Source organism: Delphinus delphis, chromosome 8 (genome assembly GCF_949987515.2).
Source record: "Delphinus delphis chromosome 8, mDelDel1.2, whole genome shotgun sequence".
Classification (NCBI taxonomy): domain Eukaryota; kingdom Metazoa; phylum Chordata; class Mammalia; order Artiodactyla; family Delphinidae; genus Delphinus; species Delphinus delphis.
This window is the reverse complement of record NC_082690.1, coordinates 72,435,512-72,453,932: the sequence shown is the minus strand read 5'-3', so window position 1 is coordinate 72,453,932 and position 18,421 is coordinate 72,435,512. Positions and strand designations below refer to the sequence as shown.

Below are 18,421 nucleotides of genomic sequence, written 5' to 3'. Positions count from 1 at the left end.
TTGGGGCTACAGGGGGCTTGAAGCTCACTGAGTCTACTCCCCAGTCTCCGGAACTGACCTCACAGACATTGGTGAGAGCACGTCGCCTGGGAACCCACCCTCTTTGCTTCTGGGAAGTCCTCCTGGGCAGCGACACACAGACCTGGATGTTTCAATTTAAGCCCCCTTTCCTTTTACTGAGTCTGTGGTTCTTCCGTGGTCAAAAGGGCCGAGAAAGAGCATGGGCCACCACATCTGGCCCCTCCACTGGGTCTTGGGTCCAGCCCTGGTCCCGGCTTCTCAGGAAAACTCTTACCCCCTCTACCAAAGCACTGCAGCCAGAGTCCCAGATGTGCAGGGGCTGATGCCCCTGACCGAGGGCCCTTCCCAGACCTCAAGCCAGGGACAGAGCTGAGTTCCCTGAGCCCCAGGCTGTGGCACTCTCCCATATGTGGAGGAGGGGGAGCCCAGAGAGGGAGCCAGGATGGGCCGGTGTGGCCCGTCCAGTCACTCTCTGTGTCTCTGCCCGCCATTCCATGCTCAGCATGTACCAGCTCTCCACACCTTTAGTGCCCCCCGTCCACCCTACACTGGGTCAGCTGGAAGCAAAAAGTGGTCCAGCCCGCCCCAGCCCGCAGGCCTCAGGACCACTGGCAGGCACAGTCCGTGGGCTCCTGCACTACGTAGGGCACCCAGGTGGCGTTGGCGGCACAGAAGAGCTGCACAGAACGCCGCTGCAGGCCCACCTCGCGGCAGCACTTGCAGAAGCGGGCGAAGATGTTGATGTTGTAGTTGTAGATGCTGGCGGACGGACACCTCCCATCGCAGGACACTAGGTTCACCTGGAGACGGGCAGGCCAGTGAGGCAGCCTGTGTGGCTTCCATCCCCCAGAGCCCCCCATCCCCATCTTCGGCTGCACCCCGCCCCCCCCCCCCGCCTTGCGGGGGCCACGCACAGGGGTGCTGCTCCTGCAGTCATTCTTGCGGATGGTCATGCGAATCGTCACCTTCTTGCAGGAGCGTCCGTCCTCTTTACCTGGGGGGACAGGGTGGGTGAGGCAGCTGCGGCCGAGAAGTGCTCCCGGGGCAGCAGGCTGGGCCAGACTGGGGCAGTTAGTGTCATGCTGGAGGGTCCCTCTACCAGAGTTAGTGCCCATGCATTAGAGCCCCTCCCTTTTAGCTCAGTGCCCTGGAAGGAGGTGGAGGTGACAAGGCAGGGGAGATGGGTGAGACAGGGAAGGATGCCAGGGACGGCCTGGGGACTCTGGGCTAGGGAAGACGAGGATTTGGGGACGAGGCAAGCTGCCTGCCCACCCCAGCCCCAAAGCCTGTCTCTAATCCACTGGCGACCCTGGATGTCTCCTCTCCCCACTCTGAGCTTCAGCTCAAGCATTAAGATCCCGCAATTGCCTGAGTGAATGGAAACCCCAGTCCCTAGCACGGTGCTCGCACATAGCAGGATCACTCGGTTTCCACAGCTATCAAACAGGACAGGGCCGGGAGTCACCCACCTCACACGGCTGTTACAGAGATGGAACCTGATAAGCACACAGTTTCTTCTGCCTGGACCATGCCTCCCAAAGACAGCCAATCACATGGCTCACTTACACCCTCCCCTGCTCAACTACTGCCTCACCAAGGCCTCTCCTGATCTTCTTCTTGAAACTACAACATCCTGCCTCCACCCAGCCTCCCTCCCTGACCCCTCCCTTCCTTATTTCTATCCAGGGCACTGTCACCTTCCTGAGAGACACCCTTGCAATGATGCTCTTGACATGTAAGCTTTAGGGTCTTCCTTTGCACAGCCTCCTTCCACAATTTGTTGTGAGTTCTCTTGTTCTAAATAAATCTTCACTTTCCTGCCTCGGTATGGATTTGTAAGTTTGTGTTCTTATTCTTAATGAAGCCCCCCCCACCACCAATTGCATAAATTTCAGCGCCCATAAAACCAGATGCATCCATCTTACTGTAATTTCACTTGCTCTTCTGTCTCTCCTATTAGAACGTCAGCTCTATGGGGCTGTGTCATTTATGCTGGGTCTACAGTGCCTAGAACAGGGCCTGACGTATTGGTGCTAAATAAATATTTGCCAGATGCATAGACTCCCTCTGTGACACCGGGGTGCCTGTGGGAAATGGGGTGGAATCCCCTCTTCTGGCCTCTGGGTTTCACCAAGTAGGTTTCTGACCACACCGGCTGGAGGTCTCCTGGCCAGAGCTAAGTTCACTTTTTCCTCCCTCTCTGCTCCCAGGAGACAGGAGAACTGAGAACTGTCCTGGCCATGGCCTCAGGGTCCTGGACTGAGACCAGCTGAGTAACCAGCAGTAGCAAAGCAGTGGTTGCATTGGGCACTGGGCACCAAGAGAGCGGGCACTGCTGAAGCATTCCCATGCAAGCCCAGGGGTGCAGCGTGCTACCCAGCATGCACTGCTGGCCCTACAGCCTTTGCCAGAGGCAAGGAGCAGGGGCACCACACTCCCCTCCCCCACCCCCAGAGCTCAGGGCCACCTAGCAGAAGGGACATTGGCAGAAATAGCAACGCGGCTACACGCCTCCAGTCCCGCGGGCTTCCGAGAGGAGTACCTGGGTGGCAGTGGACACTAACCCGTGGAGGAGAGGCGGGGCTAACGGGGACCACAGGAAACAGGGTCCCCGGGGAACCTGGGGAGAGGGACACGGGTCACAGGGAGCACACGGGACATTCAGGGAACATTGAGGTGTGGGTCAGAGATCAGCCAATGAGGCACTGAGCCCAGTTTCCTTGGAACATGTGAAGTGAACATAACAGGGTCCAAAATTCTCCAAGGAAAGGCTGAGGGCCCTGGGGGATGGGAGGCATGCGGGCAAAGGTCCTAAGGCTGATTGGAACATGACGCACATGCAGTTGGGGCTGCGGGTTCCAGGGGCCAGGGGTGAGGACAGACGCACCGAGCTCTCACTCAGACTCAGTCTGGGAGCCCATGGGTCTGAAGCCACCTCCATGACACGGCTCCTGACCACAGGGAGAATTCATGTGGGGGCATCGCGGCTGGAGGTCATGGCAGGCCACGGCAGGAGGTGGCAGAGCAGCTGGTCAGTTACTGACCTCCTGGACCCAACATCCCAATGTCCCGTCTCCAACAGGAGCAGAGGCCTTTTGTCGGGATAGGGATGTGAGCATGGCCCCTGCCCACCTGCAGATCTGTGTCTGTGCCGTGAGCCCCATGGCGGGGGTGTTATCCCTTCAACTACTCACCCCTGAAGAGCCACCACTGGAGGCGCCAGGCCAGGAACCTGGCCCTCTGAGCCCCAACATGACACCTTGTCCCCCCCACCAGAGCCCCTCACCCTTGGCCTCCGCCATGCTCACTCACATGTCCTGCAGCATCCTTCCAAGGAAGGTACCACCGAGCCCCCAGCCTAGAGGGAGAGGAGGAGAGGTGGGTAGGAGACCACATACTAGGCCAGGAGCCAAGAATCCCAGCAAGAGGCAAAAAGACTGCTAGAGTCTAGACTCCTTTCCTCCCATGATGCTCCAGGGCAGGAGTTCCAGGCCCCATTGTCCATCAGGCCCTGGCCAGAGGGGGAAGGGGCCCCTGAGCTGGCCACTGAGAGCCACAGGGGCTAACGCAATTGGTTGGGACACTGGCACTGAGGCTGGAGGCTGGGTAAAGATGGTGCAGGGCGCCAGGGCCTCCTGTTTTTCCAGTGGCAGCTCTCCTTATGCACCACTCCCCCACCCAGTACTGTCGTCCGCCTTAGTGTTTCCTGCACAGAGGGTCAGGGAGGGAAGGGGTTAGGGACTGACCCACTTGGGTCAGTGGCCTGGGCTCTATCTCAGCCCTGGATAAGCTACCCCTTTGCTCTGGACTTAGTTTTCCCATCTCTAAAGTGGGGCAATGATTTCTGATAGCCCTCCTCCTCTACTGTGAAATTGATAAAATGATGGATGTGACAGTTCTTTGTAAATAAGTGTGTGTGTTTGTATGTGTGTGTGAGCATGGGTCTAAGTATATGTGTGTGGTTTTGTGAGCACATACATGTGTGTACATGTGTGATTTTGCATGTGTGTGTCTGTGTGGAGAGAATGCTTGGATGTGTGTAATTGTTTTCTAAGTGAGACCAGAAATCTTTAAATGCCCAATATTAACGTCAAGAACTCTAATAATTCAACAATAACCCCAAACCCTCCAGGAAATCATTTTCCTTGAGGCGTGCCCATAGTGACAGCTGTCCATGCTAGTGCTGGACCCCTGTTAGCCCATCGCAGGACTGAACTGTGCGTCTGCGTGGTGTGTGCGTGCAAGCGTGCCTTGGCGTGTGACAGTGCGTGGTATGTGTACTGGCTTGCCGAGGTGTTAACGTCCCTGTGGAGTGTGTAGTGCCTGTGAGCAGCTGACTGCCCGTGTTGGTGTGTATGTGAGTGTGCCTAGAACATGCGACAGTGTATGTCTGCGTGCATCTGGGCATGGCCCTGTGAGGTGTGAGGATGTGGTGTGATGCGTGAGGATGTGGTGCGATGTGGTCAGAGCAAAGATACACGGAAAGATGTGGAGTTGGGGTGGCAGGGCAGGTCCAGGCTCCAAGGGAGCCCTCCTTCCACAGCCCCCCACACCACAAGACACCCCTGCCCCTACCCACCACCACCACTAAGACAGCTGCTGCGCCTGGCTTTAGGCCATGCTGCGCGGGAGGCAGCCAGCACTGACCTTGGCACACTCGGTCTCGTTGAGTGGTGGGCAGGTGATGGGCGAGCGGACGAGCACGGCGCCCAGGGGCGTGCTGCTGCAGTGGTGGCGGGTGCAGTCTGCGATCCAGGATGCCCCGGGCTAGAGGGCACAGAGGTAGCCAATGGGGACCTGTGGCCGATGGCCCTAGTGAACTGATAGGGCACAGCTCTGAAGACAGGTGCAGCCCAGGACCTGGCACTGCCCAGGACCCCATCTGTTCCCAGCCCTGGGCCCTGGTCCTAGGTGTCCCCTCCCGGGATGCGCAGTTAAGGGGCTGCATACCAAGAACAGGGAGGTGGTGTCATTGGGGAAAGTGAAGAGGCAGGACACGTTCCTGCAGGAGCCGCAGCAGGTCGCCAGGTCCCTCGGGTGCTCATACTCCTGGTTCTGCAGGACAGGGAGAGTCGTGACGGGCCTCAGCCACATACCCACCTCCACCCTCCTGCCTCTCCCACTGTCTGCTTGTCCCTGAGCCCAGAACCCAGAGAAAGGCCCCCTGTAGATGCTCAGAAAGGAAATTCCCAGCCTCCTTGCATCTCAGGCAGGAAGGTCATCCTTATATCTACCCTGAGCCTCAGGGTAGATATAAGGGTAGACAGCAGGTCCTAAACCCAGCCCCAGTGGACAAAGAGATGGCCTTGCTGGTAATTAAGGATGGCAGTTTTGATTCCAGATAGACTTTAGTTTGAGTCCCAGTTCCTGTGGCAATTTTGACAAATGGCTGGACTTCCCTAAACCTCAGTTTTCTCATCTGAAAAATGGGAATAATTCCAATCCCTTTTATTCAACTCATACTTATTTAGCCCTTAACAGAAGCCAGTCACTGCCCTCAGTACTGGGCACGTATCAATAGAAGCACTCAGCAAATGGCAGCAGTACAAACCAAGAGGATAGGGACCGCACCAGGCATAAGTAGGTGCTCAATAAATGTGAGCTTTCTCTGTCAAATGCTCACCCTTGCCAGGCCTTCACTCTTGCTGTTCCCCTCCTGGCCTCAGCACTTTCCACAGAGGTCTCAGAGGTCTCCCCAACGCCCACTCTCTAGACTCATCCGGAGAGCTTGGTGGAGCTTGAAGGGTCCCTCTGATTCCCAGAGCACCAAGGGTCTGCAGGCCAGCTCCCCATGGCCCCCCACAGCCCGTCCTGCGCCGCTGCCCCCTACCGCCTCGCAGTGGACGTCACACAGCACGGAGGTGGTATTGATCTGGTAGAAGCCGGTAAGAGGGTCGAGCACGGTGGTGCAGCGGGATGTGTGGCACACGCCTTCTGCCGAGACCTCCACCACCGTCTGGCCCAGCTGCATCACCCCCAGCTCGCGGCTCAGACACACGGGGGCATTCACTGGATGGGCAAGCAGGCGGCGACAGTCACCGAGAGCCCAGCGCCCACACTGGCCCCAGGCCGGCTGGCGCCCCCCTGGCTCACTCAGCTTGCCCCACCTCCCCGGCTCCCCCTCCCCACTCACCGCACTCGTATTTGGTGCAGCCACACACGTTCTCCGCGCTCTGCATGAACGCCTCGTCCAGCTGGGACATCTCCCACTGGGTGGGCAGAGGCCGTTAGCACCCCAGGTGAGGAGACCCAGCCCCACCGGCGGGAGCAGCCTGCCACCTGGGGCCCTCTCTTGTCAGTGGTCTCCTTGCAGTGGGCGGGAGTCGGCGGCGGGGAGGGGCTGGCAGGCCTGTTAGCCAGGGGGGCCCTTGGCACCCTGTGAGCTCAGTCACCCTCCCTCGAGGATGTCCATGTGGCTCCCGAGCCTCCCCGCGTGTCCTCTCCCGGGCCTCAGGACTCCCCTGTCATTCTGAGCACCCACTGGCCACATCAGCGAGGGCCCCCTGCATGGCTGCCGGCCCTGCCCGGCTCATTCGCTTCCCTTCCTTCTCACCAGTTAAAAGGAGAAGAGGATGGGATGGGGGACAAAATGAGAGAAAATGTGGGCTAGGTGGGAAAGAGGGAAGACTTATAATCCAAAAAATCATGTAGAAAACATAACTTTAAGCATAACTTTCCATTTCTTGAAGTATTTTCACTTCTCTCAGTGGCCATGCAGCCTGGTGGTTAAGGGCACGTTCTCTGGAGTCAGATACCCTGGTTGCAACCCTGGCTCTGTGATTTACTAGCTACATGACCTTAACCTTAGTTTTCTTGTTTGTATAATTGAGATAATCATAGACGCAATCTCATTGGGCTGTCGTGAGAATTAATATGATAATAGACATAAAAGGCCTAGGAAAGTTCCTGGCATATAGTTAGCTCTAGGTAAACATTAGCTACCGTCATGAGTATCACCATCACCATCATCCCTGCCATCCCCAGCAGCAGCAGCATCTTCTTCACCACCACCACCACCATCCCCACCATCACCATTACATCATCACCAGCATCATCATTCCCACCATCCCCACCACCCGCACCACCCCCACCAGCATCATCACCAGCATCATCACCAGCATCCCCACCAGCATCCCCACCAGCATCCCCACCAGCATCATCACCAGCATCACCACCAGCATCAGCATCAGCGTCATCATAGTACTTAATCCTCACCACAACTCTGAAGCATGATCAGGCCCACTTTACAAGCGAGGGCACTGTGCCCAGACAGCAGAGCTTGGGATGAGAATGCTGACTTGCAATTCAAGGCTCATTGCACTAGATTAAAGGAATAGGGTCTCCAAGAGAAGGGAAAGAGAAGGAAAGAAAAAGGGGGAGGCAGACCAGGGGGGGTGGGGAGGAGCAGGGTCTTCATACCAGATGGCACCGGGGCACTGGGATTGTGTCGCAGTCACACTCTGAAAAACAGGAGGGGACAGGACCCACCTCACCAGAGGTGTCCAGGTGGGAACCCCCCTGAGCCTCCCAGACCCCTCACTGCAGGTGCAGCTCCTCCTCTAGCTGCCCTCCATCCCGCATAGGGGCTGCAGCTCCCCTGGTTGGGCAGGTGGGGCGTGATGGGTCCAAATGCCGAGCTCCACATAGAATGTGCAGGGAGGATAAACAGGTAGATGGATCAATACCAGGTTCCCTTCCATCACCTGGGCTTCATCCTTCCCCGTGCTCCGGAGCACATACTAGAGCAGAATGGGGCCTCTCCAGGAAGGAACAAGGCAAGGGTGGAATTTGTGACCATCTGCATTTCCTAAATATATATACGCTCAGCCAGCTGAGCTCTACTCCAAGCCTTCACCCGCGAGCAGGTCCAGTTCTAAGCTGTGAGGGAGCTGATTGCCGAGGCACCGCTGACTAACGTAAAGGCTCCAGCAGTTCTAGCTTCAGGAGGAGGAGAAGTCAAGGTCCCAGTGGCTGTGAAACACACTTGGGAGTCACCTATTCATGCAGCAAATAGTTTTAGGTGCCTATATGCCGAGATTTTTCTCTGTTCTGGGGACAAAGCCATGGATAAAACAGACTAAAATTCCTGCCCTCGTGAAGTTTACATTCTAGTGAGGCCCTGAAAAAGCAAGCTGAGAAACAGAGTTTCTCAACTTCTTTTCGAAAAACATCTTTTTAAAAAGATTTTTTTGATGTGGACCATTTTTAAAGTCTTTATTGAATTTGTTACAATATTGCTTCTGTTTTATGTTTTGGTTTTTTGGCCCCGAGGCATGTGGGATCTTAGCTCCCCGACCAGGGACTGAACCTGCACCACCTGCATTGGAAGGCGAAGTCCTCCTAACCATTGGACTGCCAGGGAGGTCCCTGAAAAACATTTTTATACAAAGCTCGCAGGTGTTCATTACTGATCACTGCCACTCCCTGCCTGCTTCTCAAAAGGATTTGAGGCGAATTTGAACAGAATCATATTTACTATCAGATGGTTGCAATAAAGACTTTTTAAGGTGGAGAAGTTCCTTTTGGAACAGGAAGTTGTTTTTTTCCTTCTTTTATCCTGGGGAGGCAAAGAATGTTCAGCACTCCGGGAGCAGGTGCAGCGGGAGGGCCATTTTGGCGGCTTCCCTCTGGTGACTCTGGAGGGGTCGAATCTGAGCCAAGTGGACAGTGGTGGCCCGGCTCCCCCTCCCCCCAGGGGCCTGGATCTCCGCCTTTGGGGAGGGGTGTCCCTGTGCGGGGACTTACCACAGGACTTGTAGGGGCAGCAGCGGTCTGGGCTCCACACCTCCACCAGGACAGTGCCCATGACACACTGTATGTGGGGACAGCGGAAGCTCTCACACACTGCATGGGCAGGGAGGCAGGGGACACGTCAGCCACAGACATCTTGGAGCTGGAATCCTCAGAAACACACTGGCTAAGGAGGGGTACCTCCTAGCTCCTCCGAGGTCCCCCCAATGTCCTCAGACACTCTCTGAGGTCCAGAGGAGAAGACTGGGCTACTGAAGTCTCCCCGTAGAACTATATCGGGAGGCCCTCGTTCTGCCCTGGGAGGCACTAGCGACCTGACAGTGTCAGAACCTTAAATTCACTCAGCTGGGCCTCCCTCCCTTGGATGCTGTGTCGCCCTGAGAGAAGTGGTCAGAGGGGAGCCGGTGACCAGGTGAAGCTCTGCTGATGGGACAGTTTCTCTCTAAGAAGAACACGGTTTCTCCTGCGCTGTGGAGACGTCACCCTCTTGTAGCCCACCTGGAGCCTGCTCTGCTACAGCAGATGCTACACTCTAGGGCTCACACTTCCCTTCTTCCTGCTCTCCAGCCAGTCCCCTCTTAGTTTAGGATTCCTCGGCCATTCTCATTTATTGAGAGACCAAGGCAAGGAGCAAGGAATCCCTGGACACACCTTTCTGGTGGAGAGGGGAGGTGCCAGGGTCAACGCTGAAGGTGAAAGATTGTAAAACTTATTTGATTTACAAAAAAAAATTACTGGCACAGGTAAGGAGTATTAATCAGTGTTTCAAAAACATAAGAGGTAGAGGGAGAAGGACATTTGTATAATGTCCAAATAACCGGTTACTTTCTGGTTGAAAGAGGAAATTTGTAAATGTAAGATGGACAGATCAGACAGCTACCACCCTAATCCAGGGCCAACGTGAACCTCGGTTAGAGTGGCTCAACCACAGAGCACGCGTCTCCTGGTGTGATGTCCTATGAAGCTCGAGGACAGTGTAGCCAAAGATTTTTAATTTGAAGCCACCAAGTCTTGGATCTAATTTCCAGTTTACAGGAAGCACAGTGGACAGAAGAGCAAGGTAAATGGTTCCAAGAGGAAGAAACGAGATAAATCCAGAACATGAGACCTTCTGCAGGACCATAGCCCAAACTCTATAATTTAGTATCATACAGAAGAAAGAACATGTGCTAGATTAAAAGACATTTAAGAGACATAATGTTAATGTGTGGATCTGGATGGAATCCTGGATTGAACAGACCAGAAAAACCATGGACTGGCATGCTATGACTTGAAAATGTATCAACATGAAAGGTAAACATCATTAACTGAAAATACCTGGCTAAAAAAGAGCATGTACAGTATGACCTCATTTTGGTAAAACAGACTTACCTAAAGGGGGAGAATATCTAGAAGGATCTGTACTGAATTGGAGGATACTGACAATGAAATGGCTGGGAGGTAGGAAGATAGTGTTTTCATTTTCTTGTATTTACTTGGATTCTGTACTTTCTACAAGGCTTTGGTAGTGCTTTTGTAAGAAAAGTATAATGAAGACTGGGACAAGGTAATAATATCGATGGCCTCTGTTTATTGAGCACCTACTGTATGCCAAGCACTGTTATATTAAGGTACTATGTACACGGCACACACTTTACATATATTATCTCTAAGCTTCACAACAGCCCCTCGAGGTACATACTATTATCACCATTACACAAATGAGGAACCTTGGCTCAGAGAGGTTGTACACTGCCCCAGGCCACACAGCTAGTAAATGGCTGGGGCTCAAAACGCTGACTGACTCCATATGCCTGTACTCACTCCACGTTGCCGGAGTACTTTATGAGAAACAGGAAGAGGGAGGCTGAGGAGGAGAGATGAGGAGAGAGGCTGGAGAGGAAGGACACTGATCCTCCCCTCAGATGAGCTTTGTAAACACTTTATGACAAGCGGCCTCTGAGCCCCCAGGTGGAGCTACTTGGTCGGGTATGGCCAAGCCCTTTGGGGAACTCTCAGTGGGAGCCTACATTGTTTCAAAGTTGGTTCTTGACATTGAACCAGTCGGGGTTGCCCTTGGGGTATCCTGGAGGAGGCCCCGCCCTACACTGCTCTGTGCCAGTGCAGTCTACCTGACATCTTTCCTACAGTCGGTAGGGAAAGGAATTTTTGTAAATTAAGTCATATTGAAATTTAAACATTTTGTTAATTTTCATCCATTAGGTTTGCTTAAAGTCCGTGATGCTGGCTGTACTATGCTTATTAGGCACAATTAAGGTACAGTACACTGTGCACAGTATACAGTACTATGTTAAGGTACATCCTACATACAGGTGTTACGTCCTGTAAAAATATCAGAAAGGGCTCACTTTTATTCATCATTGCAAAATAAAAGAGCTTCAGAGGTTTTAAAATACAGCCTCGTGCAGGTACTATGGTAACAGTGGCGACAGGGACCCCGAGGCAGGGGCCTTGGGTCAGTCAGTGAATGAGGACTGTGGATCCAGGCCGGGAGAATGAGAGTAGACTAAGCATTTGTCCCTCAACCCAGGCCTCCCCCTGGCCCCTGAGAGCCTCCATGGAGGGAGCAGGGACTTTCTTTAGGAAGCCTCAGAGCCACCTATGTGACAGCCTGTACCCCTGCCATCCAGCTCCCAGGGCCTGGCCCAGCTTCCTTGGGTGGGGCCTCCTTCCATTGCTTCCCCAGAGCTCGCCACCTGGGGGCTCCCTGTTGCCCCCTGTTGAACTCCCATTGGTCCTAGGGTGAGGACTCTGTGAAGGTCCCTGGAGCCCCTTCCAGCCCTGGCCCCCACATCCAGCAGGACTCACCACACTGGTACAGAGGGCAGCAGAGCTCCGTGGTGTTCCTGTCCACGGTGAGCGCCTCCCCTTCCTGACACTCGGGGATGGGATCTGGACAGTCGCCACAGACTGAGGGGAGAGAAGGGCACCGCTGTCAAAGGACGTACCTCTCCTGGGGAACATGGTACAGAGCAGGTTGCTGGGGGAGGCACCTAAACCCCAGGTGTGACAGGAGCCAGACTCATAGCATTACCGAACCAAACTTGGGTCTGCTCACCTGTGTGCAGTACCGCCAATCTCCTGACACTGGCATGGGATGAAGGAAAGGGCAGCGCTTACTGCAGGCGCCGAGCAAGGAATTTGGGTCTTTTGAGCATTAGCCACCTGTTCTCCTTGCTTGGCACCTGCAATAAACGCTGCACTCTCCTTCATCCCATCCCAGTGTCAGTAGATTGGCTGTACTGCATGCAGATGAGAGGACGCAAGTTTGGTTCGGTAACACTAGCAGTGTTCCACAGTCCTGTGTGACCTGTCCTGGAGGCAGAACCTGGAAGTTCTCTCTCACAACCACCTAAACTCTTACACTGAACAAGCACCAATTTTCTTGTGCTCAGTAATGTATGGGGTGAAGCGGTGGTGGTTTCCTCTTCTTCCTACACTTCCTTTTGGACAGAGGTCTCACCCTTCTCCCCATGCCCACTTCACCAGAAGATCCCCACCCTTTCCTCCCAGCCACCCAGGGAAGCAGGGCTGAGGAAGGAGGTGGCTGTGATCCAGGCATGCATGTTGACGTCTGATGGCGTATCGACCCACCACAGAAGTAGAAGATGCAGCACGAATCCCCCAGGCGGCCCGCAATCAGGGTCTGGTCCTGGCGACAGCTGGGGACCGGCTCTGCCTCACATAGGTCTGGGTCACACTCTGGGGAAAAGACAGAATTTTGGCACTGGGAGCAGACCCTGCATGGCCACACCTGGACCCCCACCCTAGCTCTGCTTTAATCTCCAGCCAGAACCCAGTCCCCAGAGCTGTCCTTGCTCCCCTCGCCCGGCTGCAGGGCTTCCCTGCCCCTGGGTGGTAGGTATCCTCCCCTATCCCCCACGCTGGGACCTCTCACCACAGCTGTAGCTGGGGCAGCAGGAGTCCTCCTGGAAGTGGGTGAGGAGTCGGTGGCCTGGGCTGCAGGTGGGGGCGAGGCCCTCACACAGAGTCTGGTTACACACTGGCCCAGGGGCCACAGGGACTGTCACCTGGAGGCTGGGACTCCCTCAGCCTCCAGCAATGCCCAGCCCCTGGACACCTGGCCCCCAGTACTTCCCCTAGCCTCCAGGACCCATGTTCTTGGAGGGGGCCTCTGAGGGTCACACAGGGTCCAGGACTGAGACAGAAGAGCAATCAGAGTTAACATTCATTGAGCTGGGCCATATGCCCACTGCTGTTCTACTAGATCAGTATCAACTTCTGTCATTCTCATAACGACCCAGAAGGTGGGTACAATTATCAGCCTCATGTTACAGAATTGACCGAGGCACGGAGGATGTTAAATGATCTCCTGAGGTCACAAGGCTGCAAGGTGGTGGCGGGAGCATCCACCAGGCTGCCTGGCTCCAGAGCCCGTACCTTTAAGCCGTGCCCCACACTGACTCATAGGGCACAGCTCCCCTACCCCACCGCAGGTCCTCCACTCCCCCCAACACACCCCCATAAGACATTTTCATTTCTCCAGGTCTTATCCTATCCATCAGGGTTAAGAGGCAGAGCTGGAGCCTTTTAACCATCTTACAGTTGAGGTCTAGGGAAGTGCAGGGTGGGACTCACCGCAAACAGTCCCCAGGCAGCAGGGATCCTCGGTGGGCAGGAGCAGAGCCACCTCCCCGAAGCGCGGGCAGATTTCAGGGCGGGGCTCTGGGCAGCCTGGTCCCACTGGGACGATGGTGTCCGGAGCTTGGCACTGGTGCTGAGAGCAGCCACTGAGGGAGCTGTTCCAGGTCTCCCCCAGGGCCCGCGGCACCCCCGTGCTGTCCGTGCAGGCTGCGGTAGGCATGGCGGGGTGCAGGGGACTGAGGAAGGTGGGGAGACCCAGACTGTCCCAGGCCAGACCCTCCCTGGGAAACTGACCACCCCCAGAGTAGACCTGGAGGTTGCAGGGGGCCTCAGCCATGGGTAGCAGGAGGGTGAAGGAGACCCTAGGTTGAGGAGAGGGCCCTGCCCAGGGAGGGCAGGAACCTACCGCACTTCTCCTCGGGGATGCAGAACCCCGAGCGGCGCCGGTGCAAGATAGTGCCCTCAGAGCAGACACAGGCCTCGCCCAGCACCTGGCACTGCTCTGGGTCCAGCGGGCCCAGCAACCCATCCTGGCACGTCTCAGGGGGCTCACAGGCTGCCACACATGCCTGGTATGTGGAGTCGCTGGGGCACAGGAAGGCTGCAGGGGCACAGCAGTGGGCACCAGCCTGAGCTCAGACCCCAGGCAGAGTGAGGAGGGGGCTCAGAGCATCATCTGTGCCTCAGCAGAGAGTGCAAAGGGTTTTAGTGTCATTGCCTCCTTCCTCTAGATCAGGACCCAGCAAAGCACAGCCCACAGCCCAAATCCAGCCTGCTGCCTGTTTCCGCAAATAAAGTTTTATTGAAACACAGCCACACCCATTCATTTACCTCTTGTATCTGGCTGCTTTTGTACTACAAGAGCAGAGCTGAGTAATTGTGACAGAGACCATATGGTCCCAAAAGCCTCAAATATTTACTATCTGGTCCTTTACAGAAAACATTTGCCAACCCCTTGCTATAGATCAGTGTTTCCAAACTTTTTTTTTTTTTTTTTTTTTTTTTTTTGCGGTACGCGGGCCTCTCACTGGTGTGGCCTCTCCCACTGCGGAGCACAGGCTCCGGACGCGCAGGCTCAGTGGCCATGGCTCATGGGCCTAGCCGCTCCGCGGCATGTGGGATCTTCCTGGACCGGGGCACGAACCCGTGTCCCCTGCATCAGCAGGTGGACTCTCAACCACTGCGCCACCAGGGAAGCCCTCCAAACTTTCTTGATTGTAAAAACTGGATCTCACGTTGTGGTCCAATATACACGTGCATGTAAACAGCGCTCCTCAAGCCACTATAAAAGAATCACTGAGAGCTTTTGCAACACCATGGCTGGGATCCCACCTCGGACCAACTGAATTAGCATTTCTGATTGTAGGGTCCAAGCATGAGTACTTTTTGAAGTTCCCTGGGTGATTTCAAAGGGTAGCTGGGATTGAGAATCACTGATATATTGAAACAAAAAACCTTTTCACAAGACAACACTTAATCATTCTAGGTGCAGAACATACGAGTATTTTTTATTCTATTGCATTATAAAAATGCTGATGCTGACACCCAGATCAGTGGGTATGCTGATTTCATACCCACTGAGTTGGGATTTACAGTTTGAAAAACACTACTCTAGATGATTTTGTCTTTTCATCTTCTATCTGTCTTATTATAGGTGTGGCCTTCCTTTGAGCTGTTTCCAGCCTTTCTGGATGTGTTCACATTTATAAATCAAAATACTCTAGGCTGGTCCACCCCTGCCTACCCGACTAGTGCAAACCTAATGGGGGTGGGGAGGAATGACGCTCACGTCCATCCTCAACAGAGGAGAGGAGAGACGAAAAGAGAAACATAACTAAAAGTTAAGAGAAAGAAACTAATATTTACTGGATAGTAATGTGTGATGGGCCTCTGTGCGGCACTCTGTACACATTATCTCATGTCATCTTCAAAACGACCCTCAAAAAAGTGCTATGACCGCCCCCATTTTACAGAGGAGACTCACAGAAACTAAATAATCAACATAAAACATGTATTTGATGTATTTATATAAAGTATAATAAAAGTTAAAATTTTTAATTTGTTAGTATGTTTATAGATTTATTTAGAAAATATTTATAAATTTATTAATTAATATCCATTAGTGACTGAATGACTAATTAAATCTGGGAAAGCCTAGACCTGGACTCAGGTCTGTGAGCCCTTCTCCCAATCTAACAGGGGTGAGGGGTGACAGTTACAGCAGCCATGGAGGAGACCCCCCCTTCCCCTCTCCTCCCCCTCCCCCTCCCTTCTCCTCCCCCTTCCCCTCTCCTCCCCCTTCCCCTCTCCTCCCCCTCCCCTCTCCTCCCCCTCCCCCTCCCCTCCCCTCTCCTCCCCCTCCCCTCTCCTCCCCCTCCCCTCTCCTCCCCCTCCCCCTCTCCACCCCTGCAACTCACGGCAGTAGTCGGAGCGTCGCCACTTGATGCACACATGGAACTTGTGGCACATGGCCACGTACACGGTCAGTGCCACGCAGGGCTGCTGCAAGTACTTGGTGTCCCGGATCCACAGCTCACAGAATGACTCTGGGGTGACCTGGGCCGTGCATCAGATGGTGCTGCCTACCCACATCCCCCATATCTCAGGGCTCAGCTCCTCCCAGCCCGGCCCAGGGACAACACGGACTTTGGCAGGCTCCCAATCTGTCCCAAGATCAACACCTCTAGGGAGCTTGCCCCCTGCAGGTAGATGCTGCCATTCTCAGCCCAGGAGGTCCCCCCATGCTGGACCCAGGTGACACCTACAAAGCTGTGGCAGACGCTGAATGTGTGGTTGGACACCATGCGAAGGCAGGGAGAGCAGTCGGCCGTGGCACAGCTGTCTGGGCGGAAGCGGGTCTGGCCCACCGAGGTCAGGGAGCTGGGCACCTGCCAGCTGTCCAGAAAGGGAGCAGGGTCCTCGGCCTCACCCATCACAGAGCCATCCTCCAGGGTGAGGTCATTGGCTGCGTCCCCATCACAGATACCTGAAAGGGGCAGAATTACCCCAGTGGCCATAATAATCACCACTCCCAGGTCCCCAGCTGTCACACTGAATATTCCTCACAATAATTCTTTGAGACTGGTATCACTGTTATCCCCATTTTATAGATGAGAGAAATAAGGTACAGAGAAGCTAAGAAATGCACTGTGTAAGAAACTGTCTTTGTTTAGGAAATACACACCAAAGTATCTAAGGATAAAGGAACACAATGTCTCAAACATACTTTCAAATGGTTCAGAAAAAATGCATTTATGTAAAAGGCATATGCATAGAAAAGTGAATATATAAAAAGGCATATATACGTATATAAATGCATATATACATGCATATGTATATATATAATATATACATATATATATATACATGGAGAGAGAGAGAAAGAGAAGCAAACAGGCAAACCGTGAACACTTGGTAAATCTGGGTCAAAAGTACACAGGAGTTCCTTATACTATTTTTGCAACTTTTAAGTTTAACGTTATATCAAAATTAAAAGTTACTCCAAAAAATCTGCTTTAGCAGAGATTGCTAGCTAATTATAACACCTGTTTCCTCTTCTTCCTAGGCGGTCCACTAGCCTATTTCTCCCAGGCTCTCCTGTGGTTGGTGAGACCATGTGGTAAGTCCCCACCAATGGAACGTGAGTGAAGGTGATGGGCACCACTTCCAGGTTGGATCCGTAAAACCTGCCCAGCTCTTTCCCCTTCTGGGCAGTTGGAAGCTTGTGTTGAAAATGGCAGAGCCACAGGATGGAAGGAATCTCCATTTGGGAACTTAACGTGTGCAAGGAATAAACTTCTATTGTGTTAAGGCACTGAGACGGGGGCAGGGCTGAAGTTTACCTGTCACAGCTTCTAACATGACCTTAACCTCCAGCTTCATCTCTCACACTCTAGGCTCCAAACACACACTTCCCTGCCCTTGACTTTGCTTATGCTGCTCCTTCTGTCTGAAACACTTTCTCAGAAGTCCTTCCTTCACGGGCCCCTCAGATGCACCGTCCATGATTGTCCCAATTCTGTGTAACAGGTTCAGTTTGCAGGTCTGGGTTGCTCTCTGAGTGCAAAGATTCATTTTCCCTTATAGTCTCACTCTCTCAATATTCCCCCAAGTTGCCTAGCAGGTGCCCAAGATACCAATGTTAGTCTGGATAAAATAGAAGTAAATTCGCTGACTTCTGCTCTGACACCTCCAGGCACCAATTTCGTGAATATAAAGCATGAGTTACTACAAAATCCTCAGATTTTTATCAACAGTCCCAATGGTCAGATTTTTGGTCTTGGCATTGAGTCACTGAAGGGTGTCACAAAGGCATCCTAGGGAGGAGCTGGCCACCAGAGGCTGACCACAGCACTCTGCATCAGGCACAAACAGAAGGAAAAAATGGTGAGAAAGGGATAGCAGAGGAGGTGGGGATGGTGGTGGTTGTGTGTGTGTGTGTGTGTAAGGAGAGATGTTTGTGCCAGTAGGAATGGAAGCTTCATAAGACACATTTTGTCTTTTTTGCCTACTGTTCTGTCCCTAGTGACTGGGACATAGTAAATATGTGTTTACGTGTTGCACAAATGAAAGAATGAGCAGGGAGCAGGCTCACACGTGTTAGCTCATGTGTAGAGGCATTTTGAACACAGAGGCATGAGTGTGAATGAATAAAATGGGTGCAGATTTACGGACGGAGGGCATGCAAGTATGTGTGTGTAAGTATTCCTATGTCATCCATCATCATAATCACAACAGTTTGTCATGGAGCACCTTATGGGGGCCCACATCCTTCTGCACCTGCAAGGAGCAGCAGTCCACACTTAGACTCCTCCTGTACCCCTTGTTCTTATCAAAATACATCCAGGCCCTTAAGGCATGCTCTCTGCAACCATGCTGCGGTCTGAAGAGCACTAGTTCTGTGTTGTGGCAGCTCTGCTGTGTGATCTCAGGCAAGCCACTTAACCTCTCTGAGCCTCCTTTCTTCTTTAGTTCGATGGCCATCCCTCAGGGCTACTGTGTGGATGACCTGGAATAAGTGAGATCAGAGTGTAGAAGTGTTTTG

At 53.4% G+C, this 18,421-nt stretch overlaps 1 protein-coding gene across 1 annotated transcript in view; it reads right to left on the bottom strand.

The window, feature by feature from the left end:
- Positions 1-620: 620 nt before the first annotated feature.
- OTOG (otogelin) overlaps positions 621-18,421 on the bottom strand; it is an 85,965-nt gene continuing 68,164 nt past the window's right edge. Inside the window, exons 41-56 of the mRNA XM_060017333.1 lie at positions 16,143-16,363; positions 15,795-15,933; positions 13,784-13,978; positions 13,372-13,584; positions 12,671-12,775; positions 12,367-12,474; positions 11,581-11,682; positions 8,767-8,865; positions 7,441-7,481; positions 6,155-6,230; positions 5,852-6,030; positions 4,972-5,076; positions 4,669-4,788; positions 3,334-3,379; positions 936-1,015; positions 621-821 (exon numbers count right to left, since the gene is read on the bottom strand). Coding sequence (XP_059873316.1) covers positions 621-821; positions 936-1,015; positions 3,334-3,379; positions 4,669-4,788; positions 4,972-5,076; positions 5,852-6,030; positions 6,155-6,230; positions 7,441-7,481; positions 8,767-8,865; positions 11,581-11,682; positions 12,367-12,474; positions 12,671-12,775; positions 13,372-13,584; positions 13,784-13,978; positions 15,795-15,933; positions 16,143-16,363 — 2,030 coding nt within the window. The remainder of the gene's footprint in view (positions 822-935; positions 1,016-3,333; positions 3,380-4,668; positions 4,789-4,971; positions 5,077-5,851; positions 6,031-6,154; positions 6,231-7,440; positions 7,482-8,766; positions 8,866-11,580; positions 11,683-12,366; positions 12,475-12,670; positions 12,776-13,371; positions 13,585-13,783; positions 13,979-15,794; positions 15,934-16,142; positions 16,364-18,421) is intronic.